The 26,150-nt window shown below is 43.3% G+C and overlaps 1 protein-coding gene across 6 annotated transcripts in view; it reads left to right on the top strand.

The window, feature by feature from the left end:
- Positions 1-26,150, top strand: part of SEMA4G (semaphorin 4G) — a 108,098-nt gene that overhangs the window by 34,713 nt on the left and 47,235 nt on the right. For all 6 annotated transcript variants that reach the window (XM_083615315.1, XM_083615312.1, XM_083615311.1 and 3 more), the window contains one exon: positions 12,058-12,304. In XM_083615315.1, the coding sequence (XP_083471441.1) occupies positions 12,184-12,304 (121 nt within the window). In that variant the 5' untranslated portion in view covers positions 12,058-12,183. The remainder of the gene's footprint in view (positions 1-12,057; positions 12,305-26,150) is intronic.

Here is a 26,150-nt window from a genome sequence, read left to right as displayed (position 1 = left end):
CAGTCAGAAGGGGAGGAGGAATGGGTAGAAATGATTGAGTCTGTTGGTGGGAAGAGGTCTGGAGAGTCTGCGGCGAGACTCCTCTGTCCAGCTGCTGCTGAGCATCCCCACCCAGCTGCCGCCGAATGTCCCAGTGGAGGAGGGAGAGTAGCAAGCCAGCCATCACCCCACCTCCAGAGTTCAAGATTGCCCTGTTGAATGCATTGATGTGAGAGACCCAGCCCTTATTTTGTGTGTCCTGAAATTTACAATGACCTGCTTAATTGAATGCCCGCTGGATTCTAGTGTTAAGAAATAGGGAGAAGACCTTTGCTCTGTTTACGTTATCCATGCCATGAATAAATTTATACACGTCTGTCACTTCACCTCTCACTCACCTTTTCTTTAAACTAAAAAGCCTCAGATGCTGACTTCCTATGTTCCCTGATAGAGGTGGCCTTGGAGCAGGGGGTCCTCATGTCCTTCAGACCCATAAGTCTGGATAAGGTGTGTTCCAGTATACAAGGAACTGGGGGATGGGAGAGAGCATCTCTCAGGATCTGAAAATTGCCTGTCCTCAAGGCAAAGTGTAGCAAGTTCAGGCATCCAGTCAAGTCTCTTGCCTTGATAGGTGAAAATGATGGAGCTTCTCCACTGGCTACCTTGACATACTTAGTTTTGACTCTCCTGCAAATGCCGTCTTTGCTGACTGTGTGCTTGTGTTAAGGTCCATAACATGTTAGAATAATTGCAATGTTTGTCATTGGTAATGCCATTATGCTTCTGCAACCTCATTCCAGATGGCCCACTGAAATTTACAGCACTAACTAGCTGGGGAAAGAATAACACTTCCTCAGCGATAATATATTGTGTGTTGAATATGAGGAAAAGGCAGCATCCTAAATGGAAGGGTTTCTTTGAATGACGTTATTTGGACGCCATCATCTGGATAGGTTAGTCTTGAACATTCATTTGTGGTTTTAGGCTGAACGGTCTTCTTTAGCCCTAGCTCAAGTTGGGGTCATGGTGGTACATGAGCTCTGAGGTATCTTTCCTGCAGCTACTTTTAGAAATCAGCTAACTTAAACCAGTACATGACTTGTTTGAAACAGGTGCCTGACTGTGGTGGAAAGAGAAGGTCGGGTAATAGATTTGGGAGGTAGATGAATGGAGTACTGAGCATCCGACAGACAATTGTGCTTGTCAGTATTCTAGTGCTAGTCTTGCTGCTTTGCAGAATTTGAGTGGATGAAAGGGAACGCCAGGAGAGGGATCTGTGAGGGCAGCCCCAACAATTGCTCTTGAGCATCATCCTTCTGTGTTCAGATGCTTCAAATGGAAATGTAGCACTACATTGAATTCTCCCTTCTGAAGCTTATGGAGAACACACAGTCTGCCCTTTTACATGGATCCTGTTCTTAGACGTATGGATCAGCCTAGAGGGACTAGAAGAATCCACATGGATGAAAAACAGATCCTGTGAAAGGAAACCAGGTTTTGTTGATTTTCCTGCTGCTCCTCTTTCTCTTTTTGGGTTTAGAGCAGGGATGGAGAACATCAGAACTAGGGTCTGAATTATGGCCCTCCAGGTATCTTTGTCTGTCTCCCAGCCTCTTCTTGGTCCACGTCGCCTATCCTGAGGCTACAGCCCTCTGGCTCTGCTTTGTGCCCCCCATGAGTGCTTTTGCCTGGCTGGAATGTAACATTGAACTATGATAATGTCTCTTGTTTGTGTGGGTGGCAGTTAGAGACATGTGTATGGGTATTGGTGTATGTAGAAACTTCTGGTTTTTATTGTACAAAGATAAGTTTTGTTGCTCTACTCTTGTTTGCTTCTCCCCCTGCCCAACAGGTGAGATGTGGAAGGTTGTCCCCAAAAGGTTGCCCAGGTGGGAATTAGGCCCTGGGTCTGAAAAGGTTCCATCACCTCTGGTTAGAGAGTATGAGAGCCCTTTGCAGAAAGGATCCCAGCATCAGTCTTGGAATACTATTTTTGGACCTTGGTCTATATTTCCTCCTCCTCTTCCTAAAATGCACCCAGCTAGAACATTTTAAGGAGTTCAGAGGTCTCTTTGATGGACTTTTGAATCCTACAGTGCACTGCCGCTGCCTTTCTGTTCACTTTGGAGTGGGCCTTTTTATATCACAGAGGCATTTATTTATTTTTGGCAGAGATTGAAATCCCCCCCCCCCGCATAGTGTCAGGGTTCAGGCTGGGCTGTGCTCAACCATCCTGCTTGTTCCCTCCTACTGCTGTGCTGCTCTCCAAGCTACCAGTCTCACCCCTTGTAGAAGGAAGCATTGGATGGTTGGGTGACCCTGACTCAGTGGCGTAGCGTGGGTTGTCAGCACCCGGGGCAAGGCAAGTAATTTGTGCCCCCTAACCCGTGGATTTGCGCCCCCTAACCCGTGGATTTGCGCCCCCTAACCCATGGATTTGCCCTAACCCCAGATGTTGCGCCCGGTGCGGCCGGCCCCCCCTGCACCCCCCACGCTACGCCACTGCCCTGACTGCACTAAGAGGATAAAGCTATGGTGATTACACTTGCTTTCTCTCTTCTAGCTGAGGACCTGTAAAGAACAGAAGAGACCCCAAATCCAGTAGTTCAGAGAGCTGTTGTACAGAGGTTTCAGGTGTTTCCTCCCTAAGCGATACAATGTTGGCCATTTCTCCATCTCTCTCTCTCTATCCCCTGCACCTCTACACATTTTCTAATAAACAGACAGGGAAATCTAGTGTCTGCATTGGCAACAACTAAAACACATGTTCAGATGTTCTCTTAAGGCTGTTATTTATATTAGCCATATAAGCATTAGCATATGTTGCTTTCACCTTTGTACGTAGGAATGGAGTGCTTTATGATTTCTTAACATATTTGTAGAGGTCATTTTTCTTGCAGGAGTGTTTGGGTTTGTTTGGTTTGTTTGTCTTTAATTGTAACGTTTTAACATTAAAATAAAGCAGAATGAAAAGGTGCATTGGAGTGATCCATATATTCAATAATATTCATAATTACTGCTAACCTAATTAAAGCCTGCATGTCAACAAACTTTCAACGCCTTTCGGTGTTGTTTGCATTATAATAATGAACTGGCTAATTTGAGTCTCTGCTGTCTCTGGCTTCCTGAATCCTCCAATTCTAGTATGCCGGCTGGATGATGGCAGAAGCTCTGTGTAGAGTGTGTCATAATATAATTAAGAGGGCACAAGTAGTTGTTTTCAGTGTAGTGATGGATATTGTATATTTCCCTTCTTCCTTGCTCTGTGGTTTTCTGCACCTCTCTTGAAGGCCCCCATAGCTACAAATACACAGCTTCCTGGTTTGTGATCATATGAACGTGATCTTATGTGATCATAAGAAAATAGCAAGAACCTGCTGGATCAGACCAGTGACCCATCCAGTACATCATCCTGTTCTCATAGTGTCCGACCAGCTGCCTATGGGAAACTTGCAAGCAGGACATGAGTGCAACAGCACTCTGCCCACGTGCAGTTCCCAGCAGCTGGTATTCAGAGACATACTATCTCTGACAGTGGAGGCAGAACACAGCTATTGTGGCTAGTGGCCATTGATAGCTTTATCCTACATTGATTTGTCTCATCCTCTTTTAAAGCAATCAAAGTTGGTGGCCAACTCTACTAACTGTGGGAGCGAATTCCATAATTTAAGTATGCACTGTGTGAGGAAGTACTTCCTTTGTCCGTCCTGAATCCTCTGTGCTGTAGGACTGCAGTTGGCAACCTCAGCAGAAAAATGGTTTTCCACCACGGTCCTACAGCATGTGTCTCTTGGAGCAAGCAGGGTACCTGAAAGACTTAGATAGGAAATGAAGTTTCTGATCTAGCTCTGTGGAATGGCAAACTCTGTGATCTCAACCAGTGTCTGTCCAAGCACCTCTGATTTTAAATGAAACAAACAAACAAACAAAAAGCTTACATGATACAAACATGTTTACCTTATCATGCCCACATATCTAGCCTTGCAGATATTCTCCTGTTGTGAATGGCAGACAGCAGAGAAGCAAAAGCTGTTAGGAGCCCGTCCTATTCTTGAGTAGGACCCTGGCAGAGACACATGCCAGACTGGCATGTTCTCTCCCTCCTGGTCAATCGTTTGGGAGCTTCAAAAGCTTTCTTCTGCCCGAACATCACAGCGACTGATGCCAACAGACATCAGCACACTTAGGGATCCGCAGAGTGTTCGCTGTTTGCATAACAGAACTCAGCAATTCAGCATTTTGGCTAATCTACTTTATTTACATATAAACATACATGGAGCACTGCAACATGGCTCCCTCTCTCTCTAGCATCAGGCAGCAAAGAGAGAGAACAAAGGACAATAGTCCCACTTCATGAAACACAGCAACACAAACATCTTGTCTCCGTCACTTCCCACACTGTGGAGTCAAAACATGCACCGTCATGTGATAGACAACAATCCTATGACTGCAATCACGGAGCAGGAATCTTAACAAAAGCCTGGCTCTGTTTTTGTGCTGATTAATGATAATCTAGTAGTGTTCATCACTCTGCAAACCCTAGCTTAATGAAAGCTGGTGGCATGAAGGGAGGCTATTTTTTGCTAACAGGCATGTGGGAGAGCATTTTTAGAGCTGGCAAAAAACAGCAAAACAGAAAGCAATGATTGTTATCTGATTTGAAATATATTCTGAGTTGTCAAATAGAAATGACTCTTCCTTCTTTGCGTGGGTTCCTTCCAGCATCTGTCGGACTTGCATAACTCATAACTAAATGTGTGTGTAGCCTCCAACCAACAGTAATGAGGTTGTGGAAATCTCCTGGATAGATTCTTCTCCTTCCCCAGCCTCTGCTGCTTTTTGTTTTGTTTCTCCTCTTAGAAAACAGCTAAACCTCATAAATTGCTGTCTCTGAGGGTGGCCACCTGCAGCTTTCCTTCTCCCCTGGAACTGAATTTGAGCCAAGGTGACTTGCACTAATTGGCATGGGTGGGGTGGAATCAGGGAGCAACAGGGAGCTTTGTCCTCATCCTTTCGCCTTTGGCAGGTACCCGTTTAAAATTAGAAGCCTCCCATAAACAGTGCCATCTGCTGCCACCCCAACAGGCTTCCTTTTATAGCTTTTTCAGTGGTGTTTGGGAGTACCTCCTACTTCAGATACAAAATCGCAACAGTGTTGTATTGGTAATGTGTAGCACTGTGGAAGTGGCTAAGGATGGGTAGGCTTGAGGGGGGTTTAAATCCACACACATTGATGCAATAAAGGAGAAAAGTAGGTGTGTGCACTGCAGAATCCCATAGGCCTCATATACCCAAGGAGAGAAGGTAGTTCAGGACTGAACTAAAGTACAGACTTTTTGTCCCCAACCACAAGCCCATCAAGAAAGAGGCAGCCCAGAGAACATATTCTTGACTATCACGAATTCACCAGAAATGGTTGGAAAGCAAACAGTTGCTTTCCAACCATTTCCAGTGAATTCATTATAGTCAAGAATGTGTTCTCTGGGCTGCCTCTTCCTTTCTGGAAGCAGCTGCAACCACAAATACCCATCTTGGGTTCATATTAGCAGGCAGAGAGAAAACTGAACTCCCTGAGGGACTTTAGTCCCACCATTTAATTGGAAAAGCATTGACTGTTGGGCAAGTCTGAATGTCTCCATGCCACTGGTGATGTAGACCAGCCAGTTGGGGCAGCTGCCATGTTTGAGAGAATCCTAGGCAAGGTGCCTTCTGGCAGCCCCTGGAAGGGACAGGTGTTGGCACACAGGCAGCACCAGGGACAGTGCTTGTGAAGAAAAAGGCTGGGCGAGGCTGTTGAAGCCAGTTGCTGCACCTTCATTATCTCTCATGGCCCTGGGCCCTACTTGTGATGGGATAAGGTGCTGAGGATAATGAAGATGGCAGTAGCTGTCTCATCTGGTGGTTCTCTTCACAGCACTGGTGCATTAACTTTATTTCTTTTTAAAAGGGATACCAGTGTTGTTCATGGTGGCACTCCAGGTGCAGATGCATCAGCACCACATAGTGCTGATGCCAGGATGGTGATTAGTCCTCAAAAGGCAGTATAAGAAATGGCTTGTGAAAAGCCAATTATGAGTAGACATTGTGCCCCTGAGCTTAGGGGAAACTTTTGCTTAGCAAAAGGCCAATGAGTCTCTCAAATGGGGAGTTTTAGGAAGTGGGTAGAAAGGGAGAGAAGTGAACTTTGGCTCCCTCCTCAGTAAACTTTGGAACAAAAATGGAAAGTAGTAAAAGATAAGATGGCCAGAGCTATGATTCGGGGTGGCTATAAACCCAGTATTCCCATGGGCTCCACTGGAAAGGAGGAAAATTGTATTGGGGATTAATTCAAATTTTGTTTTTCATGTCAATTATTTACTGGATGACGGTCCTGTCTCTGACATGTTTTTCACCCTATTGTTTTATTTTCTTACGCCACAAATGCAAACAACACAATGAGCAAAATGACTCATAATAAGAACAAAGAAGCATAGAAAGCTGCCTTATAATGAATCGGGTTACTGGTTCATCCAGCTCCTTATTGTCTATACCAACTGGCAGCTGCTCTCCAATATTCCAAACAGATTCTCTTCCAGCCCTCCTTGGAGATGCTGGCAACTGAACATGGAACCTTCTGCATGCAAAGCAAGTGCTCTACCATTGACCTATGGTTTCTCTAAATGGGCAAACTTTGCACTCCCTGATCCATTTGTACCGGGTATCCATGATACAAGGCAGCACCATGGTAAGCTCCAATCAAATAGCTTTTGGCAAAATCTGGAGAACTGAGACCTTACAGGTGCCTCCAATTAGCCTGCTCCTCCAAAATTCTTCTCTGTCTGAAGAGTGTGAATTCTTAAATGGCTTGCTGCAGATGGTCTTTCTTGCCTGGCATACTTGTGCCAATGGGCAGGCATGTGTGGAGCAGGAGGTATTTGGTTCTTCAGGTGAATTGGGCTCAGGGAGAAGTGCCTGCTAAGCTCCTGACTTGGGTTCTGCATGCTCTTTTCCATTAGCCTCTGGTTCAGAATCCAGAGCCTGGTTCCATTCCTTTTCTTATCACCAGTGTTATTTACATGAAACCACTGGGTGCGATCATTAGTTGATTTGGGTGAGGTGCTATCTGTATGCTGATGACACTCATTGCTACTTCTCCATAACATCTGAATCAGAAGAGGCTGTGCAGTCCCTGGGCCACTGCCTGGGCACAGTGGTGAGATGGATAAGGGAGAACAAGCTGAGCCTGAATCCTGGCAAGGCAGAGGCACTTTGGGTAAGCGTCTCCCGTGTCTGAGAAACCAGCCAATTGCCTACCCTGAATGGGGATGCACTCCCCCTGAAGGATCAGGTTGGCAGTTTGGGGGTGCTTCTTGTTTTAGAGCAATGATACAGTTCCCATGTCTTGCTTATGGATGTATGCAAACATCTGAAACAAGCCCACTAGTAAAAAGGCAGTCTGCTTTTCTTGTGAGGTTCCTTGCCTGTATGCATAAGATTTATTAGATTCTGCAAAACAGCTATGTCATAGTATTTGCAAGCCTATTATGTAATCGTAAAACTTGCACATTCTTCCAGTTCTGAGCTATTCATAATTTCTCACCTTTCAGCTTGTGAATTATAAATGCTTTATTGTTGGAAAAACTCCGCTTTGTCCCATGTGTCATTTAATTCCATGGCACAACCGGCACAGTTAGTATTACACCCCACCTCCATATGGGTTCAGTGGGATATTCTGGCCTAACATTACCATTTCTGATGAAATGTAAACCCTGGCACAGACTGTGCAGTTATGCATATCAAAGTGTCTCTGCTTCTATCTCCATCTGACTCCATTCCAATTCACCTGCATAAAGAAGCACATTGAGGTCCTCTGTTAAGAGGCTGCATGTATTCCTGGATATGAAGCATACTCCTCTTTCTGTAGAAGCTCCATATTTCCTGTGGATATGATAATGTAACTCTGCTGAACAGGAGTACTGAACACAGCTGATAGCTACAATGCTATTTTGTTCACTGCACATTGTGTGATTATAGCTAGCATGTCTGTCCTCCATACTAGAGGCTTTCCACAGTGTGTAGGTTCAAAATGAAAGATCTTTGTATGTGGTAAAGGGAAGTTTGCAAAAGCTTATGGAAACTCTTTCTTTCATGGAAACTCATTTTTCAATGTAGCCCTTTTCACTTATGGGTGTTGAAGATTTCTTCCCAGTGGAAATCTGGGAAATCTGTTTGGCTTCCTCCTAAAAATGTCTAGCGCAGAGGGGGCAGACTTGTGAGATGGTGTAGTAAATGGTACTTTTCAGACTCCTGGAAGTGAACTGCATGTTAGAATGCCACCCCGGACTTTTGTTGCAGTCCAAAAAAATAGGGGTCGTCTTATACATGGGGGCGTGTTATACACAGAAAAATACAGTACGTACTACTTTTAGAGAAGCCTTTGTCTATCTTTCTGGTGTCCTAGCACTGTAGCTGCTTGGTGAGGAAAGGGTAGGTGAGAAATTTGAAGTTTCTTTCTATCTGAAAAGACAGATTTATAGCATTGGAAGGGACTCAGAGTCCCTGTAATCCAACCGTAAGCTGCAAGATAGAAAAATCCATATAACCATCACGAGTCCCTCTGATCCAGATCATCAAAACACTGCAAGCAACATTTATTGAAAAGTTCTGTATTTTTTGCATGCAGAACTTTAAATTATTTTGGCACAGATATATGAACATGAATTGAGAGTACTAATAACAAAGGAAATGAATTGAACAGAACACATCCTTGTCTTGCACTTTCTCTTTTAGCAAGAGTGTTCACCTACTAAACTTGTGACTTTCTTTTTAACCAGTAAAAGGAGGCATTTGCTGACTACTCCACAGCTTGCCTTGTTCTTCAACACATTGCTGTAACACATTTTAATTAATACAGCATATGTCTCTGAACAACTGCTGTTGAGAAACACTCTTGCGTGTGATTTATTCTAGTGATTGTGTGCCTGAGATGATGTGCTTGCGTGCCTATGTGTTGATTATGTTAGCTGACATCATGCTGATATTGGGGTATTGGCACGCTCTGCAAAGATCACATGAGGATGGTTCTGGATTATTGCCACATTCCGTAAGGAAATTTTCTGTCTCTTATATACAGAATCAACATTTAGCCTTGGAGAGGTCAGATTTCATTAGTGGATGTACACATTTGGTGTTTGAATGTTGCAGGTATCGTGTTTGATAGTGCCTCCAATGTGCTTGCATGGAAAGAAGGCAGAATTGTGTTGGCCATATTGATAATGTGGATAGTATAGATGGTTTTCCTCTGCTACAAGTCTTATGGGGTTAAAATGTCTTTGTAGATTTTTATTTGAGAAATAATGTAGTATTCTGAAACAGCATGTTAAAATCTTGCTTGCTATTTTTTTGCATAATCAAATGTTTAAAAAACAAAAGTAAAATACAGTATTTAAAATTCCAAAATCTTTTGAATGCTTTTTTTTTAAAAAAAAAATTGTTAGAAGACAAAGAAGAAGTAAACATGGGGAATAACTATTCCAGTTCTTAGGCATGCTTCAACCTTTTGGCCTTCAGTGGCATATAAATATCAATTATCTGATTAGCTGTTCCAGGATTGTCTAAACTGGAAGTCACATTCTTGAAACAAAAGTATCACATCCTCATTCTTCTGGGTATGGATCTTAATTGCAATCCTCCCTCAGGTAAACATACCGTGGCTGGGATGCATTTGGTTACTTGCCATAGTTCTAATCAGGTGTTCAGAACCCGCAGGAACTCATGAAGCTAGCGACATCCCATTTATGATGATTCATGATCTGCTCAGTCTTAATGTGGCGGCAGGAGGCACCCTCTGTGCAGGTAGGGTTTCCAGCATGGGTCTGGGAACATTAATTTAGCAAATCTTTGCTGTTTCCTACTTAAGCCCGGTAAGTGAGTCAGTACCTGCGGGGATCAGGCTATAGCTTATTGCAGAAGTGACTACTGTAGTTCCAGTACAGTGGTACCTCGGGTTACATACGCTTCAGGTTACATACGCTTCAGGTTACAGACTCCGCTAAACCAGAAATAGTGCTTCAGGTTAAGAACTTTGCTTCAGGATGAGAACAGAAATCGTGCTCCGGCAGCGCAGCAGCAGCAGGAGGCCCCATTAGCTAAAGTGGTGCTTCAGGTTAAGAACAGTTTCAGGTTAAGTACGGACCTCCGGAACGAATTAAGTACTTAACCCGAGGTACCACTGTACATTGTACTGTACATGCTGAGATTGGAGCTAATTTTTAATTTTCATTTTTGAACTTTTTGAACTTCTTTCTGAGAGGAAGAAGCTGTGTTATTGAATATATGTGTTGGACAAGGAGTGCAAGTGGAAATGTGTTTGTTATATTTATATCTTGCCTTTCCTCTAAACTCAGGACTATTATTTGCACCCAAAGCAACCTTGTTACATGTCCAAAGCCAACTAGTGAGGTTGACAGCTAGCGGAGATTTGATATTGGGAGCCCTGCATTCAAACCTAACACTCTCTAGCCATTGTACAACACAGCTTTAGAATTCTTTTGCAGCCTAAGCTGAATTATGCCATGGAACGATCGCCAGTCTCCACAGCTACTATGACATAATAGTTAAGATGGAGAATCCAAAATTTGCCATAAGCTCTCTCTGAGTGCAGTCCTCTCCTCCAAGGTTAAGCGTGTAGAGGATTGAAGCCTGTCTCAGAGGATAATATCAACCTACCTTACAAAGTGATTGTAAAGCTTATTGAGATAATGTATGCCAAGAGCTTTGCTATATCAGTTCTAAATACTGTACTAAAAATGCCAATTATTAAAAGAGGATTAGTAACTAGTATAGAATATTGAGCTACATGGTAATTTTTAACAGGAGTTTGCAGATCAAGCCTTGCCCTGAAATTGATCTTTGATGAAATAAACAACTGTTACTTATGTGAGTTTGAATTAAACCACTGATGTTGCAAGGCATAAAAATGCAAAATATCCTCATTTAAGCACTTTGCTTGTTGTGTTTAGGAGTTTTAGTGCCTTGCATAAAATGTAGGAAGATGGAGAATAAATCACAAATAGCATCTTGTTCTCTCCACGAAACATTTCGGCCCAAATGTTTAATACATGGTATTTAATGATGCAGAAGGAATTGCTAACCTAAGTAGCAATGGTGCGCCTGCTGTAGCGGAGCAACGTCCAGAGTGTGAACGCATCCCTGGAGAATCCAGTTGTGTGAATGTTTAGCCAGTTGTTAGTAGCCCTGGGATTTAATGAGAGCAACTTTCGAAGCTTGGGAAGGGAAAACAGTCTTTGATCCTTTTAAAGGATCTTGTCACGACTCTGATGTGAATGACTATGCAGAGGCCCAAGACAATTTCCCATATGCAACACATTAGCTGGCAATTGGCGGTTGATTGCCTGAAATGAAGCAGAAGGGAAATCTGAAATATAGACTAAAAAAAAAAAAAGAGCACAACAGTGTTCTGTGGCAAATATTAAAGGTGCAGGATTGGGAATTGTAGTGCTAAAAAGGAGTGCAAGGATGAAGAGGGGATATAGAGTTCAGTGGGAGGCTTGGGGCACAAGTCAACATGCAGTAATGGTGGGCAGTAGAAACCAAACGAGAGATGGTGGGTAACCAAGCAAAAGCAACCAGCCTTATTTTGTGTCTTCCAAGTTCTGGGAATGCTTAAAAGCCAAAACCAGAGAACCTAGACTGTTGTGGTTAAACAGATTCAGATACATCTACACGCTGGGTTTGTCTTTATCGTTTTGGATAGTTGAAGTTTTTTTTTTAATGTAACAACAATAGCATCTAAAGGAAAAAGCATACACAATATATATACTAGCTTGGTAAATGGCAGATCCATATGCTCAGCATAGCACCAGAGACTGTGGAAGCAGGAGGAGCAATGTGATTTTGAGGGCTTTGCAGACCTTTTTGCCACACTTTCCATTTACAAGTGAGCAACACATGAAGAAGGCTTGAGTTAGTGGTAAATCTTGGGGATAAATTTTATGAGCTATGAATTCTTTTACACTATTAAGAAGTAATTGATTATTACAATTATTGTTTTTTAAAAGCTTTTATTTTGCATTTCAGAAATCCCTCTGTGGCCTCCAGTGACACTCACCAACTCAGCAGCAAGGTTCTCCAACCATCTCAAGGTTTTCTTGTAGAAAAGGGCTGTGTTGCCCAGTGGGCAGCAGCCTTTGTCAACCAGGAAGAATGAGAAGGAATGTACCCCTTTATCAGATGGCTCTCTTTGTGGTTGCTACAATGGGATATCCCTCCAGACGCTCTGCTGTAGATTTGGATGCCACACCCCGAATGACAATTGTCTATAACGGTAAAGAAGCTCTCCAGGTTTGCCTTATTTATCATGAATCACTTAGCTGGGCAAGTTTGCAATGTTTATGAAGAAGAGAGATCTATGTGCCTAAATGGTGATGCTTCTTAGCTGCATACATCTTGGTATGCAAATCCCATTCTCTCTCCCTTTGTTATCTCAATGTTTGAATTCTGAGCACTTATTTACATGATTTCAGCTTTCCACAGTTACTAATGTATGTATTGACAACCTCCTCTGGTGTATATTTGCACAAGAAGGCAATTACACCGACTGTTTTGGGTAACCTATACTTGCTATGAATGGTAAAGCCCACATAGTTTTACCTATTCAAAATGTTTTTCTTTGAAATTGTTTTCATGGCCAGTTATACTGAAAGTGGAGGCGGGGAGCCCTTGTTAATCCAGAGCCTCTTGATCAAGTAAACAAATCTTAGTGTGAAGCAAGTTAGCAGAGACTTTCTCTGTAAACAGGCCTTCAAATATTGCTGTGAAAGATCCCTCTACTGCACTGATGCAGCCTGTAATGTGCAGGAAAAATTGCTTTGATGTTAGGGGTGGATGCCCGTGACATACAAAGGAATCTGTGGCAAAGATTTTGCAGTCTGCTGTCTGGTTTCCTTATGTAGTCTCCTCTTATATGGGAATGGGATGAAAGTTGGCCATTTAGGAGGGCCAGTGCTTATCTAGTCCATAACCAAACACAATTGGGAAAAGGCAGAGAAAACCTGTTGTGGGCATATAAAGGGAATTTATTGATCGGTTCTTGATTCTTTGACAGCTTTCTGAATGTTGCAGACTGGGAATTGCTGGTGGAGCTTCTTGGAGATATTTGCCTTACGTATGATTTAATACTCAAGTGATGAGGGCTTTGTAGTTTTGCACGTTTTCTGTCAGTTGTGCTGTCACAAAATGAAGATTGTAGGAAGCTAAGCTATTGGCTTTAAAGACTTGCAGAAGATGATGTAACCCTTTACAAGAGAGATGGAGAGGAGGAAGGAATGCTCTGTTATATAAACTTCTTTCAAGTTCATTTGAAAAAGTTGTTTGTGTGTAATAATCAGGGCATTACCTCTCCCTTTTTTATTTTCCATTTGATGATTTTTATTTTTATTTTTAAAAAAGCTGCTTCCGAATATTGCAATAATACAGCTCTCTCTCTCTTACTTTTTGTATCAGATTTGAGATGTCTCATCTCACATTCAGGTGACAAAATTGTGATTTGCTGCTAGGGTTGCCTGCAGTGTTAGAATCAGAAGTTGGCATCATTGGGCACCTGCCAAAACCCACATCCCAGCATGAGGTCCACTACTGTCCTATGGTCTTGCTCCATTTCCTCTTTGATACCGTACCGATTGACCTGTCCTCTATGTATGAAGAATGACAGGATCAAGGGGAAGGAGCAGTAGGTTCCATTTGCCTTTCCATCTCCTGGGTAGTGGTGCAAATTGATCCCCAGGGAAGAGGACACTTGTAGTGCTGAAGAGAAATGTCCACTCAGGGAGGAGTCCTACTGAAGGCCTCTTTCCCAAGGACCCTGCAAAACCTGGAACTGGCACTGGATGCCTCTCTCTCCAGACCTCCATGGTTTTACAACTGTTCAGTCCTTCAATGCAAAGGAGATTGGAAATGACTTTGTGTTTTGCTTTAGCCTATTACTTTATGATTGGCTAGAAGGCTGAAGATGAAAGGCAAATATAGGTAGATGTACATGCCATGGGTGGTTAACATCAGGTGGAATATAAACCATGACAAGACTGCTGATACTGTGTAGAACAAGGGATGCCAAAGTGGTGCCCTCTTGATTTTGTTGGATTACAACTCCATCAAATTTCAGCCAGCACAGGCTGTGGTTAGGGATGATGGGAGCTGTAGTCCAACAACATCTGCAGGGAATCATCTTGGCTACCTGATGTAGAAAGAGCACAGCTTGGTGTCATAATGATGACAGTGGCATACAGGCAATTTTCGCATTGTGGTATGCTTGGAACAACAAAGGAAATAATCACTTTTGAGAGGCTTCCGCCGGGCTCCTGCCCTTTCGTCCCACCTTTCTTTCCTTGCCTTCCTATTATGGAAGAGGGAGAGAGGGAAAACCTGTTTTGAAAGCCGTGTGGGAGCTGCCACTGATTATTATATGCCAGATTGGTGCTGTCAGCACTGCTGTCTTTCGCCTCAACATGCATGTCTGGTTACATCAGCATCTTGGAGCAATCTCCTCTGCTCCAGTTTCCCGGGGACCCTGAGGCACTACGAACACATGATCACAAGTGTTTCTGAGAGTGCAGGAGAAGGGGGTCAAGAATTTCCTTCTGTTTGCCTTTGTTACCTTGTGCTCAAATCCCCTGTCTTGGGTAGCTTATCAGTTCTACAGTGGAATTCATCAATCCCACCACCAGAGTTGCTTAGTAAAGCTAAGGCTTTGTATAATCTGTGCTCCCTCCTTAATGGGAAGGGGTGTGTGAATCAGATTTAAGGGAAGCACAAATTCATGTACTTGGAATAAAAACGTTATGTAATTTATTCCGATTTCTGTGAACACTCACAGAAGCCTGATCAGGGAGCAGGCTGATGGCTCTGCCTATAGGTGCTGAATAAGAGACTTACCGTAGCTTATGGACTGCATATTTTTGGACCATTTGTCTACGGTTCTTGCAGTCCTCATTATCTTTAGTGTTCTTCCCCTCCTTTAGCACCTTCAAGATGGTACTGGCATGCAGTGTCCTAGAGCTTAAACGATGCCAAGATATTGGAAACATTTTCATGCTGTTGCCAGAGATGGGCAGCCGGGTTGTGTTGGGATGGCAATGTTTGGGCTTTGAAATTCTTGGCAAGGGCTTAAAATAGTGGAGGAACTGAAGATCATATCTAAGGTCCCTGGAGAAGGGTAAGGAAAAGCAAAAGAACAGAGTTCCACCTATTCCATGACCACTGAGGTGTCTACTTTCTGAGTGTTCAGCAGACTATTTCCTCTGTGCATCTATGCTGGTTTGTAGAAACAGTGAATGCAAAATGTTATTTTTAAGATTTCAGATTCTGAATGTGTGTGTGTGTGTGTGTGTGTGTGAGAGAGAGAGAGAGAGAGAGAGAGAGAGCGCGCACTATAATATGTAGCTTGATTTGAACTATTAAATTTGTCAGATCAGAGAGTGCTGGTTTGCAGAAATTGCTGCTTTTCAGTTGTTGGCTGGCTACCCATAAAACATTTTTTAAAGGTTTTGACGTAAGATCCATGGGTAAATTATAACAATTCAGTTAGCTATTAGTCTGGGAAGACATAGTTAAACATATGACAGGGTCCAAACAGTTGGAAGTTCAAACTAGAAGAGAACTGAATATTGAAAAACATGGATTTAGTGCAGTGAACCATCAGGCAATCCTGCTAGTGAGTTCCCGATTTTCTAATGGCTTTTAGTTAGAATTGGATGCCTCTCTAAGGAGCTGCTCTGGATGATTAACAGCCTCTTTCCCCAAAAACAGCATGTTATTAATCTAGGATTGCTACACTGAAGATTTTTAAAAAATTGTTGCCCTATCCCTCCTCTGAGCTGTTAGGGTTCCTTTGACCCTTATCAGAGGATGTGGCACTTAAGGAAACAATGAATCCTTTTTCCTGTTAAATTTTCTAATAAAATAATGGGGGGGGGGGAGATTTAAAAAGATATTTGAAACAGAAGACACCCTCACCCTGCTTCCCAATGGTACAGTTGGTGATACAGGAAATGTAACATTAAGCATCCATTTCCCATGGTTTCCTTCCTTCCACCCTTCACTTTCAGCCCACTGGTGTGGTAAGTTCTGTACCTTACATATTAAACAATTTACAGTTATCATTCTTCATCAGATATGAGCAATTGACTCTTAAAGTTGTAATGGTGTCTTTAACACGTTCCTGGCTATTGGCTAGTCTTTGTCATTATTGTAACTACATGCGGCAATGGTAGTCACAATGTTGGCCATCCATCAAGTGGCTGTTTAGGATAGTTATTGTACTCCAGGAGATGACAGGGATCCATCCATCCTAGTACTGCTTGGAAACTTGTGCTTCTGCTGCTTAGGAACAAGAGGAGAAGCAAATGAAGGCTTGGAGCTCTGTGGAAGGAAGGAAGCACCAGGCCACAAATAATCTATGGAGACAGAATCCAATGAACACTGGGTTCTGTATTGTTAGGAGTTGCTGACCACTGCTCCAGATGGTGAGCTGCATGAGTGCAGTTTTTCAAGGGCTTCCTGTCTCAGTGGCACTTAGCTTAAATAACAAGACAACCCGAGTTCTGTTGTGCTTATGTGTTCCCTTTGATCTTGACTCTTGGCTTGTTCTCTGGCTCTTTATTATTAGGCTTGAGCTGCTAGTTTCTCGCCCAGCCCTGACAAGATTTGCAGAATGGTACAGAAGATTTGATGAGTATCAACTAGGGGTATTAGTGGTGGGGCTGATTTGCTCAGCTCATAGAGGAGGTGGGAACTCTGTTGTGGCTCCGGATTGAACCACCAGCTCTAGGAGCTCAGTGGCCAGCATGGGGGTGGAGTAGTGTGACTATGTTAATATTTTGCTTAGGGGTGCCCTCAATAATGGTCAAGGTATTAGAATGGGCCTTCTTACCACACTACTACCTGCTGTGATAGATTGGGACAACTAAAATATGAACTGTGTTCTACTATCCGTAGTGTCCAGAAAGCATTTGGAATTTCTGTGGAATGAAGTGCTGTCTAAAGGAAATACTTATCAATGGAACAGCAAGGCATTCCGTGCCAGTACTTGGATAAATGCAGCTCTGAAAGCCTGTTAACATATTTCATGTGGGAGGGTGTTAGCTGATTAATGGCTTTTAAGTTCATTGTTTTTATTTAATTCAGTCTGTTAGACAAATTAAATAAATAGCTTAGCATATTAAAGCAGACTACTCTCCCAAGCAGCCTTGCTTCACTGTATTTCCTCTGTTTGTGTCAGAGGAGCAAGACCTACTGAACGAGGTGCTCAGTATATGCCATTGATTCACTTCTACCCATTGTCTGACTCATGGGACTGTAGATTATTGATAGCAAGGTTACTGTTGATTAACATCTTTGACTGGAAGTTGCTACAATTGAAATATGATTAAAAAAATTAAGCTACAAATAATTCATTGCACCTCAATTATGGCCTATGACAAAGGTCTTATTTAAGATCTTATTCTCCATTCCCCCCAAAGAAGTCACATCTCCCTTTGAATATACAAAGCACAGAATGGGTTCTGTCTGGCAGGTAGCTACCGTATTTTTCGCTCTATTGGACGCACCAGACCACAGGACGCACCTAGTTTTTAGAGGGGGAAATCAAGGGAAAAAATATTATTTCCCCCCCCCCAGCCCCAAAGAGCAACGGACAGGCTGCGTGCAGCCTGTCTGCTTCTCCCAGAGCTTCTCAGGGCTGCAGAGGAAGCCTGCCCCCCCCCCCAGCTCCAAAGAGCAAAGAAGCCAAGACAGCGAGCAGGATCCATAGCCGTGCAACCTCTCCAGCCAGGAGCTAAACCGCTCCAGCGCGGTAGAAGGGACTGACGCGGCCAGGGGATGGATCGTGCTCGCTGCCCTGGCTTCCTCTTTAGCCTTGCGCAGCCTCCCGCGGCTGGAGAGGTTGCGCAAGGCTTTTCTAGAGGAGGGAGAAGGGACTGACTGGCCGCGTCAGTCCCTTCTCCCTCCTGGGGAAAAGCCCGCAAGAGCCGCGCGAAGCTTGTGCGTGGCTCTTGGGGGCTTTTCCTGCCTGCCTCCCCCCTGCATTTGCTCCATAGGACGCACAGACTTTTCCCCTTAGTTTTTAAGATGGGAAAAGTGTGTCCTATGGAGCGAAAAATACGGTAGTTAATGCTGCAATAGCCCATCTCCAAACTTCCAAAAGTAGTGTGGCTGACTTTTGATTGGTTAGCCTTAGCCACAGCCATCAGTCAGTCAATGTCCACCTGGGCCAGAACCGTTTAAAAAGATGACTAATGCCAAACAGTTCTTAGTCCCTCAACCTTACCATCTATGCTGCTATGTTAGATGAGAGGCCTGTTTGGAAGTAGCTACAATAGGACAGACTTTCCTTTCCTTTTAAAGTACTGTTCTGTTTTTACCTTTGCCTTTCTCTGTTTTTTAATTCTTCATAAAGTTCATAAGATTTGGCTGTTGGGAGTCTTGGGAGCCAAAATGTGAAGGTTCTCTTGCATGACTGGCCTACCTTGATGGGCAATTGGAATGAAGTACCCTCTTCACCAAAGTGTCCACCTTATCCCAATAATTCAAATGGGAAATGGTCATTTTGCTGTAAACTGCACCAGAGCTTTCTGGGAACAGCAGAACGTATCTACACATTTCACACAAATGTGTATATCTAAGTTGTGTGTGTGTGTGTGTGTGTGTGTGTGTGTAATGAAAAATACCCTGGGGAGGCTGGTCTTCGGCAGCCTGTTTGGTATAGAGGTCCAGCAATTTCAAGCCCTCATTTTAAGTGGTGTGTAGTCATACCCACTGCCTGATTTTCAGCCTTCCTTCCTTTGTGTAACTAGGGCCCCTCAGCTTCTCTGCAGATTCCCTGGTGCAGTGTGGGGGGTCTTGCAGCTGGCGCAGGAGCCATGAGTAGGAACTGGCACTCAGCCTGCAGGCTTTTCTCTGAGACTTTTCCCACAAAGCATCGCTAATTGCATTATGGCTATCTGGCAGCCAAACTGAGAAGACCACAGTCCTTACCTTGTAGAGGTGGCATTTGGATTAGCGAGTTTAACATTTTGCAAATGTTACCTAATGCCAAATGGAACAGGCGTAACCGAGTCTGTTTATGGAAATATTTTTTTACATGTAGAAACAGCTAAACCTTCCCTGACACAGGCATTATTTGTACAATCAAAATACCAACCTGGGTGCAGCTTAGTTTTTGTTGAGAACAAGTTGGTTTGATCTAAAATGCCTTGTTATGGCAGAAATGTGTAGTTGCTGCTGCTGCTGCTGCTGCTGTGTGATTCTGCTAGTTTATAAAGCTAGTTTGCTGGGATTGTATGCCCCATCATGCATATAGCTGTCTGAGACATCTTGATAACTTTAGTAGATTTCTGTCAACCTCTTCTCCCCTCCCTCCTCTTTAAGGTATTCTACCACTCGTGTATGGAGGGAGGGTTTAATATCAAATCCTTGCATATAGATCATACCATCTAAAGCATGGATGATTGACCTGTGGCCCTATAGGTTATGTTGAATTCCTACTCCCATCAGCTCCAGTCAGCATGGCCATTGGTCACGGATAATGAGAGCTGTAGTTCAGCAACATTTGGAAGGCCACAGATTCTCCACTCCAATCTAAAGACTGAGATCTTGCTGAGGTTTCCCCTGTTTAGAGAGTGAGCTTTTCTCTGCAACCATAAAAAGAAGGAGGTTCTCCTCTTCATTTCCCCCAGCTGAAGACTGTAGTTTTCAGTGTTCTAACATATTTTTATGGCCTGGACAACATTTTCAGTAAGCTAGCCTGATTAGGGTATTTGCATACGTTACCAATTTGCATAAAGAGCTGGATTTTGTTACTTGCAGTGTCAAGAATAACTGATGAAGCATTAACACATCACTTTGGAGATTTGGCTTTGGTTCTTTGGTCTGCCACTCACTTCACTCTGTAAACTGCCTGCTCTGTAAGCTCTTTGCATTTCTTTTGACACAATTCTATGTACTGTACGTATATTCAGAAGCAGGTCTTCTGAGTGAGGCTTACTTTCAAGTAAGTGTGTGTAGGATTGCAGCTGATAATTCAGTATCTGCACATACGAGCTGAGGATTTTGGAAGTGCTCAGCACCGAAAAATATGAATGCCTCATAGCTGAACTTTAGAGAAGCAAAGAGTAGAGCTGTTCCTTAAATCAGCTCACTGCAGAACAAGTAATGAAGTTAACCTTGGGGTTAGCATACTTTAGAAGTGGCATAAATATAATGGGGAAGAAGTGAACTGATGTAACATAATGGTGCCGTTTGTGTCTTTTTTTTACACCAGTGTTGACACGGGTGTATGAGTTGATAATGCTATTTTATTTTATTTTTAAGCCCTAAAAGACTCTGGACCAGTTAAGGACTGTCTTGCTCCTTATGTCCCTTCCTGAACACTCTGATCATTGGGAGATATACTCTTGGTGGCAACTCTTACGCCTCCTGTCTGCTTCACAGTTGTTAGGAGCAGGGTGTATAGCACTGTAGCACCTGCTTGGTAGAACTTTCTCCTGATTAGTGTCAGGCAAGCATTTACTCCCTGCCCCCTGGCAAAAACTTATTTTATAGAGGCAAGCATTTACAATGCCGACTTTTAAACATGTGCTCAAAACTTTTTTTGTTCACTTGGACATTCCCTGAAGTGTGACAAATTACTGATCATGGTAAATACTATTGTTCAGTAGTTTGTTGTGTTTTTATATTGGATTGTATACCATTTTCTTACTCCATGTTAGCTGATATTTACATCTGTTAAGTAACTAACTAACTAGTTTCTGGTGGCCATTCCAAAGAGAAAAGAGCCCTTTTCTAAAGGACTTAGAACAGGGGTGGACTGCTATGGGTTAAATGTTTCATGTAGGGCCTTGCATTTGAATATTTGCATGTTTCAGGTCCAGCTTGATTTGTAAAAGTTTGGTGCAGTGGATGATGTGTTAGCTTTAGATGGTGAGGGAGAGTGGCCTCATGCTGTTGTAGGATGTACATCTATATTTGTATTTTTAAAAGTTATATTCCAGCGGAGTTGTTTATTGAACATTAGTATATCTACAAATTACAAAATACTATTCCAGATTTTCATGATTTTTCTTCAAGTTATTACCTGAAAGGGCTGTAGTACTTTTGATTTCTGACTTCTTACTTCTCATACTGACAAAGCTGGTTCCTTCCGGTTGTTGTTGTTGTTGTTGCTATTTTTGACTACACATCCACTGTGGCAAGAGGACTGCTCTCTTCATTTGAGTTTTTGGAAGCAATGGAGAGTTGAGCCTGTTCCCTTTCCAAGTCTGATGTGGTTTGACAGCTCCTTTGTGGGTCTTTGCCTTTCAGATCTCGTAGGAGGATAAATGGCTGTAGCTGGTCACTGAATGATGAATTTTAGCAGCTGGAACTGCATCCATCCATGAAATAGACACGATGCAGACTCCCCTGAGAGCTAAAAGGAGTGATTGAAAATTAATATTGTTTGAATTGAACTCCTTAGGCCTTTCAGTTAAACTCATAATGCAGGCAGCAATTACAATCGAATCTGCTACAGCGTGTCACCACAGCAGAAAGCCTCTTGTTATTGTTTCACAGTGGTATTGGCAGGCATGCAATGTGTGGGGTAACACCTCTGAGTAGTGCATGTCTGTTGGTATGTGACTGGGAGGAAAGCATTGGAAGACAAAATGTACAGTGGCACCTCGGGTTAAGTACTTAATTCGTTCCGGAGGTCCATACTTAACTTGAAACTGTTCTTAAACTGTTCTTAAACTGTTCTTAACTTGAAACTGTCCAGCCACGCCTGGAAGAAGCGGACCATTTGGATCCCTTCCAGTCGGGATTCAGGCCTCATCATGGGACTGAAACTGCCTTGGTCGCACTGGTTGATTATCTCCGGCGGGCTAGGGACAAAGGTGAGAGCTGTTTCCTAGTTCTGCTGGATCTCTCAGCGGCGTTTGATACCATCGACCATAACATCCTTCTGGACCGTCTTACAGTGTCATACAGTGGTTCCGCTCCTTCCTCCTGGGCCGTGTTCAGAAAGTGGTGGTGGGGGATGAGTGTTCAGACCCCTGGGCTCTCACTTGTGGGGTGCCTCAGGGTTCTGTCCTCTCCCCCATGCTTTTCAACATTTACATGCAGCTGCTGGGAGAGATCATCAGGAGGTTTGGGCTGGGTGTTCATCAGTATGCGGATGATACCCAGCTCTACCTCTCTTTTAAATCAGAACCAGTGAGGGCGGTGAAGGTCCTGTGTGAGTGTCTGGAAGCGGTTGGAGGATGGATGGCGGCTAACAGATTGAGGTTGAATCCTGACAAGACAGAAGTACTGTTTTTGGGGGACAGGAGGCGGGCAGGTGTGGAGGATTCCCTGGTCCTGAATGGGGTAACTGTGCCCCTGAAGGACCAGGTGCGCAGCCTGGGAGTCATTTTGGACTCACAGCTGTCCATGGAGGCACAGGTCAAATCTGTGTCCAGGGCAGCTGTTTACCAGCTCCATCTGGTACGTAGGCTGAGACCCTATCTGCCTGCGGACTGTCTCGCCAGAGTGGTGCATGCTCTGGTTATCTCCCGCTTGGACTACTGCAATGCACTCTACGTGGGGCTACCTTTGAAGGTGACTCGGAAACTACAACTAATCCAGAATGCGGCAGCTAGACTGGTGACTAGGGGCGGCCGCCGAGACCATATAACACCGGTCTTGAAAGACCTACATTGGCTCCCAGTACGTTTCAGAGCACAATTCAAAGTGTTGGTGCTGACCTTTAAAGCCCTAAACGGCCTCGGTCCAGTATACCTGAAGGAGCGTCTCCACCCCCATCATTCTGCCCGGACACTGAGGTCCAGCGCCGAGGGCCTTCTGGCGGTTCCCTCATTGCGAGAAGCAAAGCTACAGGGAACCAGGCAGAGGGCCTTCTCGGTAGTGGCGCCCGCCCTGTGGAACGCCCTTCCAGCAGATGTCAAAGCGATAAACAACTACCTGACATTCAGAAGACATCTTAAGGCAGCCCTGTTCAGGGAAGTTTTTAACGTGTGATATTTTATTGTATTTTTGGTTTTTATGGAAGCCGCCCAGAGTGGCTGGGGAAACCCAGCCAGATGGGCGGGGTATAAATAATAAATTATTATTATTATTATTATTATTATTCTTAACCTGAAGCACCACTTTAGCTAATGGGGCCTCCTGCTGCCGCCGTGCTGCCAGAGCACAATTTCTGTTCTCAACCTGAAGCAAAGTTCTTAACCCGAGGTAATATTTCTGGGTTAGCAGAGTCTGTAACCTGAAGCGTATGTAACCTGAAGCTTATGTAACCCGAGGTACCACTGTACTTTACCAGAGGACTCACTGCTTGGCTCATCCAGATCTGTACACATCCATTTTCTATTCAAAACAAGCATTAAATACAATATCAAGAAAAATGACGGCCTAAATATCAAACTGTCTTTAGCATACGAGGTATTCACTAGAGGCGTGTGCAGAGGGGCAAGTCTCCCGGATATTTGCTATAAGAAGGAAGGTGCTTGTAAACATTACGTGTCCTTGGGTGATGTACGCAACCATGCCATAGGAACAGTTTGAAAAGGTAATTGTAGGAACATGTTGGAGTGTTTGCAGTCATTCTTGTAAAGAGAAGGAGGGCTCTTGAGAAATTCTTGTGGCAGGCAGCTCTTGCCTGAAGCTTATGTTTCTAATGGAGCTTATAAAAGGTTCTAAAACAACCTGTTTTATGGTTTCTTAACCCAGGGTTTATCACCCTTTCCCCCACCCTGCTACTTTGAAACTCCTGAGAGAGAGAGCGAGAGTGAGAGATGTTTTTCTTTGAAGGACATCCTCCCATTACAGGGCTTAAATGTGGTAGTTTTGCTTTTCAGTCTCCCAGAACCTGCAAATTAAGTTTCTACAGAATCAAACTGCAGCAGCAAAGAGGGATTAGGACCATGGTGGTGCAAAGGAGAAAACAGCTCTGATTACTCACAGTGGCGTAGCGTGGGTTGTCAGCACCCGGGGCAAGGCAAGTAATTTGCACCCCCTAACCCGTGGATTTGCGCCCCCTAACCCATGGATTTGCGCCCCCTAACCCTAACCCCCAGATGTTGCGCCCGGTGCGGCCGGCCCCCCTGCACCCCCCACGCTACGCCACTGATTACTCAAAATAATAATTCTAATTTGTAAGGAGAGGCTTGCAGTGGATTTACACGTGTTGAATCACTCTAGTTAATGACTCAATGTAATCCAAATAGTGACAATTTTTATTACATTTATACAGTATTCTGCCCTTTCCCCACAGTTTTTGTTTCTCAAAAAGAAAAGAAAAGAAAAAAGCAGAAGATCAGCACTTCTGTGAAATTGGCAGAGGTGAACTTCCACCTAGCCTCCATAACTGAGTGCCTAAGGCCAAATCACTGCAGTGCACCATCTAAAGTCTGGAAAAGTCTTTTTTGAATGGGCTGAATTCAGATATGCTACTTTATGTATAATCTGAGCATCTGGATTTTTTGGTAAAGTTATTATTATTATTATTATTATTATTATTATTATTATTCCTCTATGTTATAATTTATATTAAAAAGTGATAACAATGACAGGATCAGACAAAAATTAAAAGATGAAAAACAGCACATGACTCCGACCATATGGTGAACCATTCAAAAGATGGGCAAATATATTGGAAAAATCAACTTGCTTTAACATCAGCTTGTGAAAATGATCTGCGAATATGTGCTTAATTTGGCTAGGCAGGAAGGGCTCTATTCCCTGGCAGGTGGGATTTCAGTAGTAAACAATCCTGCATTGTGGTATGAGATTGAATTCTGTTGCTCTGGATTCTAGAAACTGCCTCCCACCCAGTCTTGGGCAAACTGATTCTTTTTTTTTTTTTAATAAAATTTTTATTGGTTTTTTAACACATAATAATAGACAATACAAAACAACACAAAAACAAACAAACATATAAACACGTATAATTTCTTCACATTTTTTCTTAAACCTTCTTTCATCGACTTCCTCATACCTCCCTTTTCTGCATCCCTACTTTAAAGTTTTCCAGCAAGCCCCAATGTCAACTTATAACACTTTTTTCCCCCCTTTAAATCCTTTTTCTCATATCCAATTGTTTGTCCCCGCAATTCTGTTTTACCTGACCCAAAACATTTTAACACTCATTAATTTTGCAACAGTTCTTGAGATAAACTTTAAATTTCTTCCAGTCTTCTTCCACCGTCTCTCTCCCTTGGTCACGGATTCTGCCAGTCATCTCCGCCAGTCCCATGTAGTCAATCACCTTGGTCTGCCATTCTTCCAATGTGGGTAGTTCTTGTGTCTTCCAGTACTTTGCCAGAAGTACTCTTGCTGCTGTTGTGGCAAACTGATTCTTTTATTATTGAGAGCAATGGGGTTTTTGCTGCTCAAGGGAGCCATGAATTGTAACACCAGCGATGGAAGGAATTGTCTGAGCCTTATAAGAAGCTGTGTGAATGAAGTTCTGTGTTGTACTATTATTGATGTTTTAGATGTTTGTGTACAGTATCATTTAATGCTTTTACAAGCTCCCCCGGGAGTGCCAATTGGCACTGAAAGCTGGGATATGCATCAGAACAAGGTAGTTGCCATAGTGCTCTCCAGATGTTGTGGTCTACAACTCCCATTAACCTCTGGCCAGCATGGCCAATGGGCAGGGGTCATAGGAGCTGTAAATCACAACATTTGGAGGGCACCATGTTGTCTACCCCTATATTGGAACAAAGATGAAACAGCTGGGGGTATTCTCATCTCAAAACTGTGAAATCATGCATATTTTACGGGATGATATATCAGTTCAGTCCATAATCGGTTGCCTTATCTTAATAAAATCTGAGAAAACTGCCCACCACATTATCTTAGTGTGGCTGAAATTTGAGGAGGAATTTGTGGTCATAAGAATAAATTACTTAAGGGGCCCCTAAGAGAGCTAATCCACGTTGGTACTACTGAGTGGTCTGGTAAGGAGAGGCAGCTGTTAATACAATCTTGTTCCCTCTCAGTGACTTGAATAGTGCATGGAGTATGTATTCCTGCAATCCTATATTATAAAATACCATGCTGCTTTAAACCTCCCCAGCATGATTACTGGGCATAGCTATGGAGGCATCCTCTAGACCTAGTAAATAACGTTTCATTTTTCG

The sequence above is a fragment of the Podarcis filfolensis genome, assembly GCF_964270895.1.
Source record: "Podarcis filfolensis genome assembly, chromosome: 5".
Classification (NCBI taxonomy): domain Eukaryota; kingdom Metazoa; phylum Chordata; class Lepidosauria; order Squamata; family Lacertidae; genus Podarcis; species Podarcis filfolensis.
The sequence above is the reverse complement of the archived record's forward strand: the minus strand, read 5'-3'. Positions and strand labels throughout refer to the sequence as shown.